The sequence below is a fragment of the Marmota monax genome, unplaced genomic scaffold (assembly GCF_021218885.2).
Source record: "Marmota monax isolate L192 unplaced genomic scaffold, Marmota_monax_Labrador192_F-V1.1 WCK01_AAM20220418_F8-fsc00022, whole genome shotgun sequence".
In the NCBI taxonomy this organism is placed as follows: domain Eukaryota; kingdom Metazoa; phylum Chordata; class Mammalia; order Rodentia; family Sciuridae; genus Marmota; species Marmota monax.
Window position 1 is genome coordinate 18730980 of NW_026695215.1, and position 12694 is coordinate 18743673.

The 12694-nt window shown below is 34.9% G+C and overlaps 1 protein-coding gene across 6 annotated transcripts in view; it reads right to left on the reverse strand.

Moving 5' to 3' along the window:
• Positions 1–12694, reverse strand: part of Nck1 (NCK adaptor protein 1) — an 83933-nt gene that overhangs the window by 3483 nt on the left and 67756 nt on the right. Inside the window, exon 1 of one of the 6 annotated variants that reach the window (XM_046431392.2) lies at positions 11022–11215. The exons of the other annotated variants lie outside the window; for them this stretch is intronic. Within the exon in view, the coding sequence (XP_046287348.1) occupies positions 11022–11055 (34 nt within the window). The 5' untranslated portion in view covers positions 11056–11215. Of the gene's footprint in view, positions 1–11021; positions 11216–12694 lie in introns of those variants that run through there. 6 annotated transcript variants of the gene reach the window in all.

The following is a 12694-nucleotide window of genomic DNA, read 5'->3' on the forward strand; positions in this document are numbered from 1 at the left end:
TAGTTTGTTTTGTTTTTTAGTTTTAAGCCTTTACATGTAGATAACAAATGTCTGTGTAGCATAAACATCTTTTTGGAAATGAGATAAAAATTCTCCTTTCCTGGCACCAAAACAGGCTGGTAGACCAATGGTATGGAATAGAGGACACAGAGACAAATCCACAAAATTACAACTACCTTATATTAGACAAAGGTGCTAAAATTATGCACTGGAGAAAGGATAGCATATTCAATAAACGGTGCTGGGAGAACTGGAAATCCATATGCAATAAAATGATTGAATCCCTTTCTCTCACCATGCCCAAAAATCAACTCAAAATGGATCAAGGAGCTGGGAATCAAACCAGAGACTCTGCGTCTAACAGAAGATGGTTGGCCCTAATCTTCATCACGTGGGGGCAGGCCCCAAATTCCTTAATAAGACACCTATAGTATAAGAGTTAAAACCAAGAATCAACAAATGGGATGAATTCAAACTAAAAAGTTTTTTCTCAGCAAGAGAAATAATATGTGAGGTGAACAGGGAGCCTCCATCCTGGGAACAAATCTTTACCCCTCAAACATCAGATAGAGCTTTAATCTCTACAGTAAACAAAGAACTGAAAAAGTTAAAAAACAAAAAACCCAATCAACAAATGGGCCAAGGACCTGAACAGACACTTCTCAGAAGAGGATATACAATCAATCAACAAATACATGAAAAAATGCTCACCAACTCTAGCAATCAGAGAAATGCAAATTAAAACTACTCTAAGATACCATCTCATTCCAATAAGAATGGCAGCCATTATGAAGTCAAACAACAATAAGTGCTGGTGAGGATGCAGGAGGAAAAAGGTACACTCATACCCTGCTGGTGGGACTGCAAATTGGTGCAGCCAATTTGGAAAGCAGTATGGAGATTCCTGGGAAAGCTGGGAATGGAACCACCATTTGACCCAGCTATTCCCCTTCTCGGATATACCCAAAGACCTAAAAAGAGCATACTACAGGAACACAGCCACATCAATGTTTATAGCAGCACAATTCACAATAGCTAGACTGTGGAACCAACCTAGATGCCCTTCAATAGATGAATGGATAAAAAAAAAAAAAAATGTGGCATTTATACACAATGGAATATTACTCAGCACTAAAAAAACAACAAGATCATGGCATTTGCAGGGAAATGGATGGCATTAGAGCAGATTATGCTAGATGAAGTTAGCCAATCCCTAAAAAACAAATGCTGAATATCTTCTCTGATATAAGGGGGGTGACTCAAAATGGGATAGGGAGAAAGAGCATGAGAAGAAGATCACCACTAAATAGGGAAGAGAGGTGGGAGGGAAAAGGAGGGAGAAGGGGAATTGCACGGAAGATGGAAGGAGACCCTCATCGTTATACAGAATACATGTATGATGTTGTGAGGAGAAAAAAAAGTGTGTCACATTAGATTGGGTAGAGAGAAGTAATGGGAGGGATAGGGAGGGGAAGGGGGGATAGGAAGAGCGGCAGAATAAAATAGACATTATTATTGCTGTATGTATATAGGTGACTGTATGACCAATGTGATTCTGCAACCTGTACAATCAGAAAAATGAGAAATTATACTCCATTTGATTCAAATGGATGAATTGTCAAGATCATTGTACTGTCATGTGTAGCTAATATAAATAAATAAATAAATAAAATTGTAATGCAAAAAAAAGAGCTCATGTATAATGACATAATTTGGTGTGAACATACTTTATATATGGAGTTACAAAAAATAGTGCTGTGAATGGATAATTATGAATGTAATGCACTCCGCTAATGTCATGAAATTAATTAATTAATTAATTAATTAATTCTCCTTTCCTAATCACAGATTTAATCTCAGCTATGTGACTGTTTACCTTTTCATCTTGGTTCCTGTCAAAGACCTGGAAGTAACCACATAATTATAAAGTTGTCATACATTAATAGACTTCCTCTTAAATGTTAATATACATTACTTTTTCTCATAGCTATAATCTAAGCATAAAAAAGGCTCCACCAAACTCATACTAATCTCATTAACCTGGATTTTATAATTAGCTGTATAGACACAAAAGAAAAACTTAAATTAGAACTTAATATGCAATATAAAATTGTAGTGATGTCTGGGTGGGTAATCTTCTCATTTGCTTTTTTAGTTCCCAGAACCAGCAAACTCGATCTCATATTTATTTTAAAATGATGTATTATTTACTGTTTTGTCTCCCTCCACCCATTCGCATGTAACCTCCACAAGGGCAGGGAATTTTGGTTACAGACATAATTCCAGGGACCTTATTAAATGCTCAAAACTAGCAGATATTTATTTATTTATTTTGAGAGAGAGAGAGAGAATTTATTTATTTACTTATTTTTTTTTTAGTTTTCGGCGGACACAACATCTTTGTTTGTATGTGGTGCTGAGGATCGAATGAGGGCGGCACGCATGCCAGGCGAGTGCGCTACCGCTTGAGCCATATCCCCAGCCCAAAACTAGCAGATATTTAAACTTCTAAAATTCCTTCCTACTGTCTCAAAACTTTCTCATTACCCTCACTCATTTTCTTCAGCCAAGTCCCTAAACTTTGATCCTTTTGAGTTCAAAATACAATCATTCCTCTTTTGAAACTCTTTGGCATCCTTGCTTCCCTCTCATTCAATTTTGTTAAGTCTACAAACATATTAGAATCTTCTACTCCAAAATAAAGTCACTTCTGCTCACAAACTCTTGAGAATCTGATTCTTTATATCTGCCAATGCTATCAAAATTGCCCAATTAAAACATGAAAATTGTGCCACCACCTTACTGCCAAATCTGAATCTTTTAGAGTCCCCAGTCTTCTCAATATCTTCATGCAGCAACCAAGATCATAGACCTCTCTCTCCAGTATGTTTTCTTTCTCTGAACTTTCCTGAGTATCCTGTTCTCTCTCCTGACTACTTACATATTCTTTTTTTATTTTTAAAGGAAAAAGCATTCTTTTTTTCTTAACCTTTATTTTTTAAATTTATTTTTATGTGGTGCTGAGGATCAAACCCAGTGCCTCACACGTGCTAGTCAAATGCTCTACCACTGAGCTACAACCCTACCCCTAAATATTCTTGTATAGCCTGTGTGGGCTCCTCTAAACCTTGCTATTATGATGTACTTGTGTGTTTTCCTTTATATGAAAGTGAAATTCTCAAGGACAGAAAACTAAATCTTATTCCTTTGTATCTCCAATGCTTGGTAGTACCCACATTAGTAGTAGGAACAAAGTGAATGTTTGCTGAATAAGTAGGTGAATGATTGTTCCTGGGTTAAAAGTGTTTTCCAAAATGACATGCCTGGCCTCCCCTCTATTTCAAGGAAATTATACACTTTCATTTTAACTTCTATGTAGAAGATGCTTAGATCTATTTGCAGCTCTAAGCTCTTTCTGGAATTCAAGCACCAGAATTCCAATTGTCATTAGATAGCTACAGGTTATATTAGTATCTCAAACCCAGTACTATGTCCACATAAAAATAATCTCTTTTATACTCATAAATCAATTTTCTCTCCTCTAGTTTTCTGACTTTTGGTTAACAGTTTCATCATTCTTAAAAATTTCTACATCAGAAGTAATTATCACAGTAGGGAAGTCCAGGGCTCCCACTAAATACTGTCAGAATTAACTTTTGCAAAACAAAACCCTGAAACTTATTAAAAAAATGTATAAAAACTAAGGCAAGGATTAGTTAAGAAAGCTAATGCTGTGTGCTGCCTACCATTCCCCACACTCCAAGTCAGTATAAGGCTGTAAGGGCACCAACCTGCACTCCCAATGCCTGAGGGAGTGACACAAATTTTTAAACAATTGTGATTGTGGGTTTCAACTTGTCTGGCAGTTCCCGGAAGAACTGGCACAATGGTTTGCCTTGGGTTTGCCTTACTGGAGCATTCCCAGGGTTAGGGTGTCTTTCTGGGTGGCTTTTAACTAAATCATTGCATTGATTCAGCAGCCTGCGGCAAGGATCAACAATTGAAACAAGGGACAGATCACAGAAAGCCTGAAAAGGAAGATGATGGGAAAAAATATACATAGAATAATAAGGGATTTTTTAAAGCTCTTGTAAATACTAGATGTTATGGTTTGGATGTGAGGTGTCCCCCAAAAGCTCACGTGTGAGACAATGTAAGAAAGTTCAGAGAAGAAATAATTGAGTTATGACAGCCTTAACCCAATCATTTAATTAATCACTTGATGACTGAAGGAAGGTGAGGCGTGGCTAGGGGGAGGTGGAGCACTGGGGGTGTGGCTTAGAGGAGGTGGGGGCACTGGGGGTGTAGCTTTGGGTGCACAGTTGTATCTGGCAAGTGAAGATCTCTCTCTGCTTTCTGATGGAACCACTTCCCTTCACCACACTCTTGTACCATGATGTTCAGTCCCACCTTGAGCCCTGAGGAATGGAGCCAGCTGTCTATTGTCATGAGCCCCCAAAATATTAAGAAAATTTCATGTATTTAGAAGAATAAAATAATATAGAAATAAATTTAGCCTAAGAAGTATAAATTTACACAATTATAAAATACTGCTGAAAGAAATCAAAGAAAACTAAATAAATAGACATCCTGATGCTAAATTTCAGATTTGGCAAGGGACTTTAAGTAGCCAAAACAATCTTGAAAATGGAAAAGGTGGAAGACTCATCAGTTTTGTGCTCAACTTACTACAAAGCCAAAATAATCAAAATAGTGTTGTGTTAAGATAAAGGCAGACAGATGAACAAAACTGAATTTTGAAATTCCTGAAACTCATCAGCTATGGACTCATCAGCTAGTAGTTTTTGTCAAGGGCACTAAGACCATTTGATAAGGAGAAAAAATCATCTTTTCAATGAATAGTACTGGGGAAAATCCATACTTAAAAGACACTGGACTCCACATCATATATAAAAATAAACTCAAAATGGACCAATGACCCAATTTTTTTAGAGCTAAAACTATAAAACTCTTAGAAGAATATACATGAGTACATCTTTATGATTTTGGATTTAGCAATGGATTCTTAAGTTATTGACACCAAAAGCACAAGGAACCCTCCCTCTCAAAAGAAAGAAAAATTATTTTCTTCATTGAAAATTAAAAACATTTATGCACAAGGATACTTTCAAGAAAATGAAGCCAGATGTTGTGGGGCACGCCTTTAATCCCAGTTACTCAGAAGGCTGAGGCAGGAGGATGGCAAGTTTGATGCCAGTCTTAGCAACTTAGCAAGACCCTGACTCAAAAAATAAAAGGTCTGGGTGGGCAGGCCACTGATAGAGTGCACCTGAGTTCAATCCCTAGTATTTCAAAAAACACAACCTACAAAAATAGGTTGTATATTATAATTCTGATTAACAGTCTAGAGCATAAAAAGACCTCTTAGAAGCCAAAGATAAAAACAATTAGAAAAGGATACACAAATAAATATTTTTCCAAAGAAAATATACAAATAGTCAACAAGCATAAAAAAGTTGCTGAACAGCATCAACCATTAGAGAAATGCAAATCAAAACCATGCAATAACTTCATACCCACTAGGATGGCTATAAACAAACAGATAAGAAACAGAAGTGTTGGAAACGATATAGAGAGACTGGAACCCTCTCACAGTGCTGGGTAGCATGTAAAATGATGATACAGGAGACAATTTCACAGTTCCTCAAAAAGTTAAACAATTACCATATATTCCAGCAATTCCTTCCCCAGGAATATAACATCAAAGAACTGAAAATAGATATGCAAACAAATACTTATATATGAATATTCACAGCATCATTAATCATAATAACCAAAACACGAGAACTTGAATTTTTAAAGAATACAATTCAGTGATATTGAAGAACTTTAACAATATTATACTGTCCAACAGATAAGTAGAAAAACAAAATGTGACATCGATCCATAAAATGGAATATTATTCAGCAATAAAAGGAATGAAGTACTGACACATGGATTAACGTTGAAAGTATTATGTTAAGTGAAAGGCACAAGATCATATATTGTATGGTTCCATTTGTATGAAATATCTGGAACAGGTAAATTCAGAGAGACAGAAGGCAGATTAGTGGTTCCCAGGGGCTAAAAGAGAGAAGGGAAGTGGAGAGTGACCGTTTAACAGGTACAGGGTTTCCTTCTTCAATGTTGTTTTGGAATTAGAAATGAAAGGATGTTGATGTTTGTCCTCGATATCAATGAATTGCATATTTTAAAATGGTTAATTTTATGTTACATGAATTTTACCTCTTCTCTTTTTAACCCTTGTACTCTAATACTAAGTTATATCCCCATTGCCCACCCCTACCAAAATTTTTTAGGTGTCTTAAAGCAAATCCTTAAGAGTTTTCTTATCATATCTCCTTACTATCAACACTGTTTCCATTACTGTCATTCTAGTTCAGGCCTATTATGTAGTACAAGACCTTCAATACTCTTTAAATGACAGCAATTTCCTTCCTAATCTCTCCCTAATTCAACCCATCATTCATCCACATCAACCAGTCTAATCATTCTATAAATACAGTCACAATCACACTAATACCACTGCTCAAAAGTCAACAGTAGGGCTACAGATGTAGTTCAGTGGCAGAGTGCTTGCCTAGCATGTGTGAGGCCCGGGTTCTATCCCCACACTCTAAGTAAGTAAATAAGAGAAATACTCTGCCTAGAGTCTACTGCCCTCTCTGTAGAGTGTTCTCAACCTTCCTTTCCAGTTCTATGGTACAAACTATTTTCAAAAAGCATAAATGTTGAATCAGCCTTTGAGTTTTAATTCCAGCTCTACTACTTAATTAATTATGGGATCTTGAGCATGTCATTCCACTTTTTCTGAGCTTAGAAATATAGAAAATGCCACTTACCACATAAGAGTGTGTTGAGAGTTGAATAAAATAATACACAATAACTGTATAGTAAATACAGCAAATGTTAAATAAAAGCATATTTCTAATAATGCTCTTCACTAAATCTTAATGAAAGTGGGCTGGCTTTAAATTCCCTAAAATGTTTCCATTCTTCATGACTTAGTTTACCCTGTTTGCTAGTTTCTTTCCTAAAACTACATTAAAACTCCAGTCTCTCAAAAACCAACTCATAGTCATTTAAAAGCATCATATCAAATAATAACTTTATTATTAATATTCTTGCTCCATGTTTCTCAATATCCTTCATTTTCCATGCCTACTTCCAATGACATGTTAAGCTCTCCTTTTTTTTCAAATATCCTAGCACCCTGTATTTCTGAGGCACCTGCATTAGAGACATTGGTCTATTAAGTCCATCTACTAGAACATAAGCTTTCCAGGAAGAGTGTTGTATGCCTGGTTGATCTTTTGCGTTTCTTATACCATCAGTGTCTGCACACAGCAGACACTCATACTACATGTTTGTTAAATGGAATATGGGTATACAAATACAAAAATATTTTTCTGAAAATGAAGACTAGTGTAGAAATGATTTTTGATTCTGAAAGAGATAATGTCTAAGATGAATTATATATGATCAAGAAAGGAATGAAGAATTTTTGGACAAATCCAATAACTAAAATGTTAAGTGAGAAAACATCAGGAAGAGCCTATTTTACTCTTAGAGGCCAGAAATATTTCAAAGAAGAACATAAGCTTAGAATATTTGTTTTCTATACAGCACAAAACCCTTTGTGATGTCTTCAACCTCAGACCCATTTCTCCCTGACAAAGACACTACAACTAATGTGCCACAGGAAGCTGTCAACCTCCTCAGGGTTACTTAAAACTCATGTTCTTTGAAGGGTCTGGAGCTTGTAATTTATGTTTTTCTGCCTAAAACACTGCCCAACCTCATTCTTCAAGAAGTAGTCTAGATTACCTACTCACTGAAGATTTCTCTCTCCCCCTGCAAAACAGTTCACATATTATTCCTATGTGCCATTACTATTCTTTGTATTTTAACTGGAAGATCCCCTTTATACCATTATTTGCTTCCTTGAGGTCAAACATTTAATTACCTTTCTATCCTCTATTCTCTGTGTCTGACCCATATTAAATGTTCTTTAAATGTTTATCATGTGAATAACTGAACAAATGCAAGCATACTGGTAAGCAATTTTTGAGAAGGGTCTGTGTATCAGTCTTTGTTTCCATTGCTAGAAAATGATGGAACTTCCAATCTCTCATCATCAAAGTATTTCACAAAGCTGTATAAACAAAATGTGTTAGCATCTCTCAGCTTCTCAATTATGTTATAATCAGCAACAATTAGATCTTTTCACAACAGGTCTTCCTTCAATCAATATATTCTCTTTTCTAAATCGTTCCCTGTCTTGTTTGTTCAGGCTATTGTAACAAAAATATACCATAAATTGGGTAACTTATAAACAAGTGAGATTTACTTCTCACAGTTCTAGAAGCCAAAAGTCCAAATTCAAGGCACTGACAAAACTATATCTAGTGAGAGCCTGTTCCTCATGGATGGTACCTTCCTTTAAATGGCAGAAGGAGCAAACAAGGTCCATTGGGCCTCTTTGATAAGGTCATTAATACCATTCATGGCAACTATGCCCTGATGACCTTGTCACCACCATTTAACACTATTACATTGATGATATAAATTTCTGAATATACAGCCTGGTTATTGTTAGCTTTGCTTTTGAAAAAAATAGTATTAGTATAGCCTCCAATCTTTTCCTACTACCTACTAGTCTTACTTCTCTATTTCTATAGCAATGTTTCTTAACTATAACAATGCATTATAAGTTCCTCAAAAGTTTGTAAGAACCTGGATAAGCACTGTGAATGCTTCACCTTATGTAATAACCATTCCTATTCTGAGGCAAATCTTTGTACCAATAACTCTTCCCCATGTACCTGGTTTCTAAATCCTTGATATACTGGATGCCAGTATTTGGTAGTATCACAGTTTCTCAATAGCATTGTTAAAGTGTATCTATCCAAGTGGATAAACTACATCATGCTTTAATTAGCTAGCACACATAAAAGGGAACCATTGCATCCCTTCACCTGAGTATCTGTATCATGGACTATGATGAAATTTTAGCACTTAACATTACCACAACAGCTCTTACTAAGTCTTTACTCATGTAAACTGCTACCAGGCTAGGGCCTCACCAATCTTGTAATACTTACTGTTCCAGCATCAGGTCTTTCTTGCTTGAAGCATGTCATTTTTTTCTACATCTAAGTCTCTGAGTAAATGTTCAACAGAATGGGTCCACAGAAAGTATCACTTATGCTTTTTCAAATTCCTCAGTAAACTATTATATGTTCTTATTTTGCTACTTCTTTAGGACCAATTTCACCCTCATGGATTTCCCCTGATTCCTATGATACACATAAGACCACTTAAATTGTTTACCAAAACTGTAAGACTTTTAGAGTTAGAAGGGACTTTCCAGGATCATCTAGTCTTGCCTAACTCTATTTACAAAGAACAGGAAATCAGAAAAATTTAGTTACATACCCTAGGCTAGTCAGTAGTTTATCTGGGGACAGAACTAAGGAATTCTAAATACAAGTATGTGATACTCTTTCCATTACAGCCTTTCTTGTATTTTTACTTATTCTCTAAATGAAATAAACTATTGTTTATTATTATTTGTTTTATCTAAAACAATGTTCAATTTTTGTTTTAACGAGTATTCTGGTTACCACCCAAAGAGAGCACATATCCTGTTTCCTTTACTTATTTAAGTCCGTTCAGGGAATAGGTGAATGGATAACCTATCTCTACTCTGAAAAGCTGGCAAAATAAGCAGAAATTTTAAGGTGCCACAGGGATTGAGGAAAGGAATATTTTGGCTACAAATATTAGATCCTGGCCCTGGGACTATAAATACATTTAAGAGTAACAATTAACTTCCTAAGACTCAGACAAGAGAATAATTTTATCATTTTATTAATGAGATGATAAATACTAAATCACTGTATCACAATAATTTTTATACCATTTCTGATTGGTTTATGGTCAACATTACTTATGACCACACCTACATATAGAATCCATTGTATTGGTAATAAATAACAACTATCATCTACCTCCCTATCAGAAAATAAGCTGTGTAAGAGTTAATGTTAGTATTTCACTCTGTGATTTTTGCCTGCTTTGGGTAGACGTGCATAAATGTTTTCATAAATAAGTCCTCTGAAAAGAAAACTAGTCCCAAACCTGGAAATGTACAGATCTAAAAAAATGTAATAATTCTCCAAAAAGTAAACAGAAGTTATGAGACATTCCACAAAAATACCTCATGTCCTAGCCACCAAAGCTAACCAAAGAAATAAATGAATGCTCATATTAAAATTATAACATTCTTTTTCAACAAAGTGCTTACTCCTCTTCGTTTTGCCCTTTTCCCCGGAATCTCTCGTCAGGTTACCCTTTGTTTCCTTAGATTCCTTGTGCATAAGAGACTTCTACAACAACTCCTCTGTTCATTTTTTAGAAATACCAAGCAAATAGTCAAGGAGATCAAATAAGTTCACTCCTTAGGATCATAAAAAGATTATCAGCAGACATACAGACTAGACTTTTTAAGTTAGTACTAGTATTTTACTAATGCTTTTACTAAATGTTACTTTACACAGTTTCTACAAAATCTAGAAGTAGCAAAACACTATCATGTTAATTAATTCAAAGGTTGAGGATACAGGAATTTGTTCACTCAATCGCTTTTTCTAATGTTTTTAGTATGTTTACAATTGATTTATTTCACTTCAAATGTCTGTGGCTAAGTTGAAAATTACTGAATTAGAATTAACTGTATCAAATCCAAAACATTGGATGTCCTTTTCCTATTTGTTAAATTTTCAGACCAAAACATTTTAAAATTATTTTATTTAGCAAGTCAAAACTAATTCTTGATTTATTACCATCATTTAGCTTACATTACATAAACAACACTAAGTACTAACTTATATAAACCCAAGTTCTTTCCATAGTCTCCCTTAAATTCACAAAACTGAAAAATCTAAATCAAAAACAACAAAACTACAGATTAAAAAAAAAAAAAAAGAATAACTTACTGAAAAAATCTTTAAAGGCGTTTAACCAATCCATCTGAATAAAAATCCTGTGTTCTCTTTTGTAAGTTTGTTAACACAGCTCAGGATAATTCTCAGTCAGCTTCCTGGTCTGTTCTGCAACACTGAAACTTCCCACACCCAATCCATGTGACCTGGCTGACACCCAAGCAATAGAAAGTTTTTCTGAGGCTTCTCTCTTTCCAAAACCCTCCCCCAACCCCAAAGTAGAAAAGAAGCTATAAAGCAAGTAAATCATCATGGCCAAAAATGTGAGCTTATTATTTACAATTATTTTGGAAGAAGAAACATTATAACACATATATATTTTTTAATAATTAAAAATATATTCACACGTTCATCCTTTTGTTTCCTCCTTTTCCTTAACTCCCAAACATTTTAACTAACTAGTTAGACTAGTATCTATACTAGTATAATCACTGTGAAACGAATTAATTATGTGGGACACTTAAGTTACCAAAAAGGGGTGCAGGGCTGAGGGTTAGCTAAGTGGTAGGGCACTTGTCTAGCATGCATGAGGTCATGGGGTTTGATCATCCCTAGTACCCACCCCACCAAAAAAAAAAAAAGCCAAAAGGGGTGCAGAAACTCTTGAGAAAAAGGAGAAGGCAGACAGATGCAAAACAAGATTCATATCCTTATACAGGCTAACTACAGATCACTAATGTAAAGCCATGTTTCTGAACACCTTGGAATACAGGTAGCAATAACTATAATATTATAATAAAGTTAACAACAATTTCTTAAAATAGAGATAAGTCTTTGGTTCAGAGACTGACATTATAAATACTTAACGGAATTCTTACTTTCAATTGTACTGTATTTTAGCTTTTGCTGTACAATAGTTAAAAACATTAAACATTTGTCTTATATTGCTGATAGTTAAAAGACCTAGAATAACAATACTGTTGAATAAAAAATAAAAACTAATATAAAGCAGTGAGTCAAAATAATTTTACATATTTGGGGACTGGGGTTGTGGCTCAGAGATAGAGCACTTGCCTACCATGCGTGAGGCACTGGGTTCAATCCTCAGTACCACATAAAAATAAAATAAAGATACTGTGTCCATCTAACTAAAAATAAATATTTAAAAATAATAATACTGCATATTTGTCAATCATGCTACAATGATCCCAAACTATTTTTTACAAGGAGGAATTTTTCTTTTCTTCTAGAACAGTTAAGCAACAGCATATCTGCCTAAATAACAAAATTAATTTCTATCCCTCCCAATTCCTTCCTGTCAGCTAAGAAGAATTTAATTAAGAACATTAAAAAAAAAAAAAAAAAGCCAGTCTTCAACCGTACATATTTCCTTCCTATCAGCTTAGCCAAGTCCAGCGTGAAGTAGCTACTGCTGCCTCTGAGCCTCACGTAAAGCCAGTAAAATCAACAAACTTAGAGGAAGAATAGAGGGGGTAAAAAGGAAATCAAAATAGGAAGGACATTAGCCTTTAGATGCTAATGTACAGTAATGATCCACAAATGTTTTAAAATAAAATGGTTTGTCTTTTAAAGTGAAATTCAAAATGTCAAGTCATTAGATATTAAAATTTAGTAAAGTGCCATTTAAAATAAATTGCCTTGATTTCCAAGAAGGCTATACTGTGTTGTACTTACTTTTCCCTGCCTCAATTAGAGGCAGAATTTGC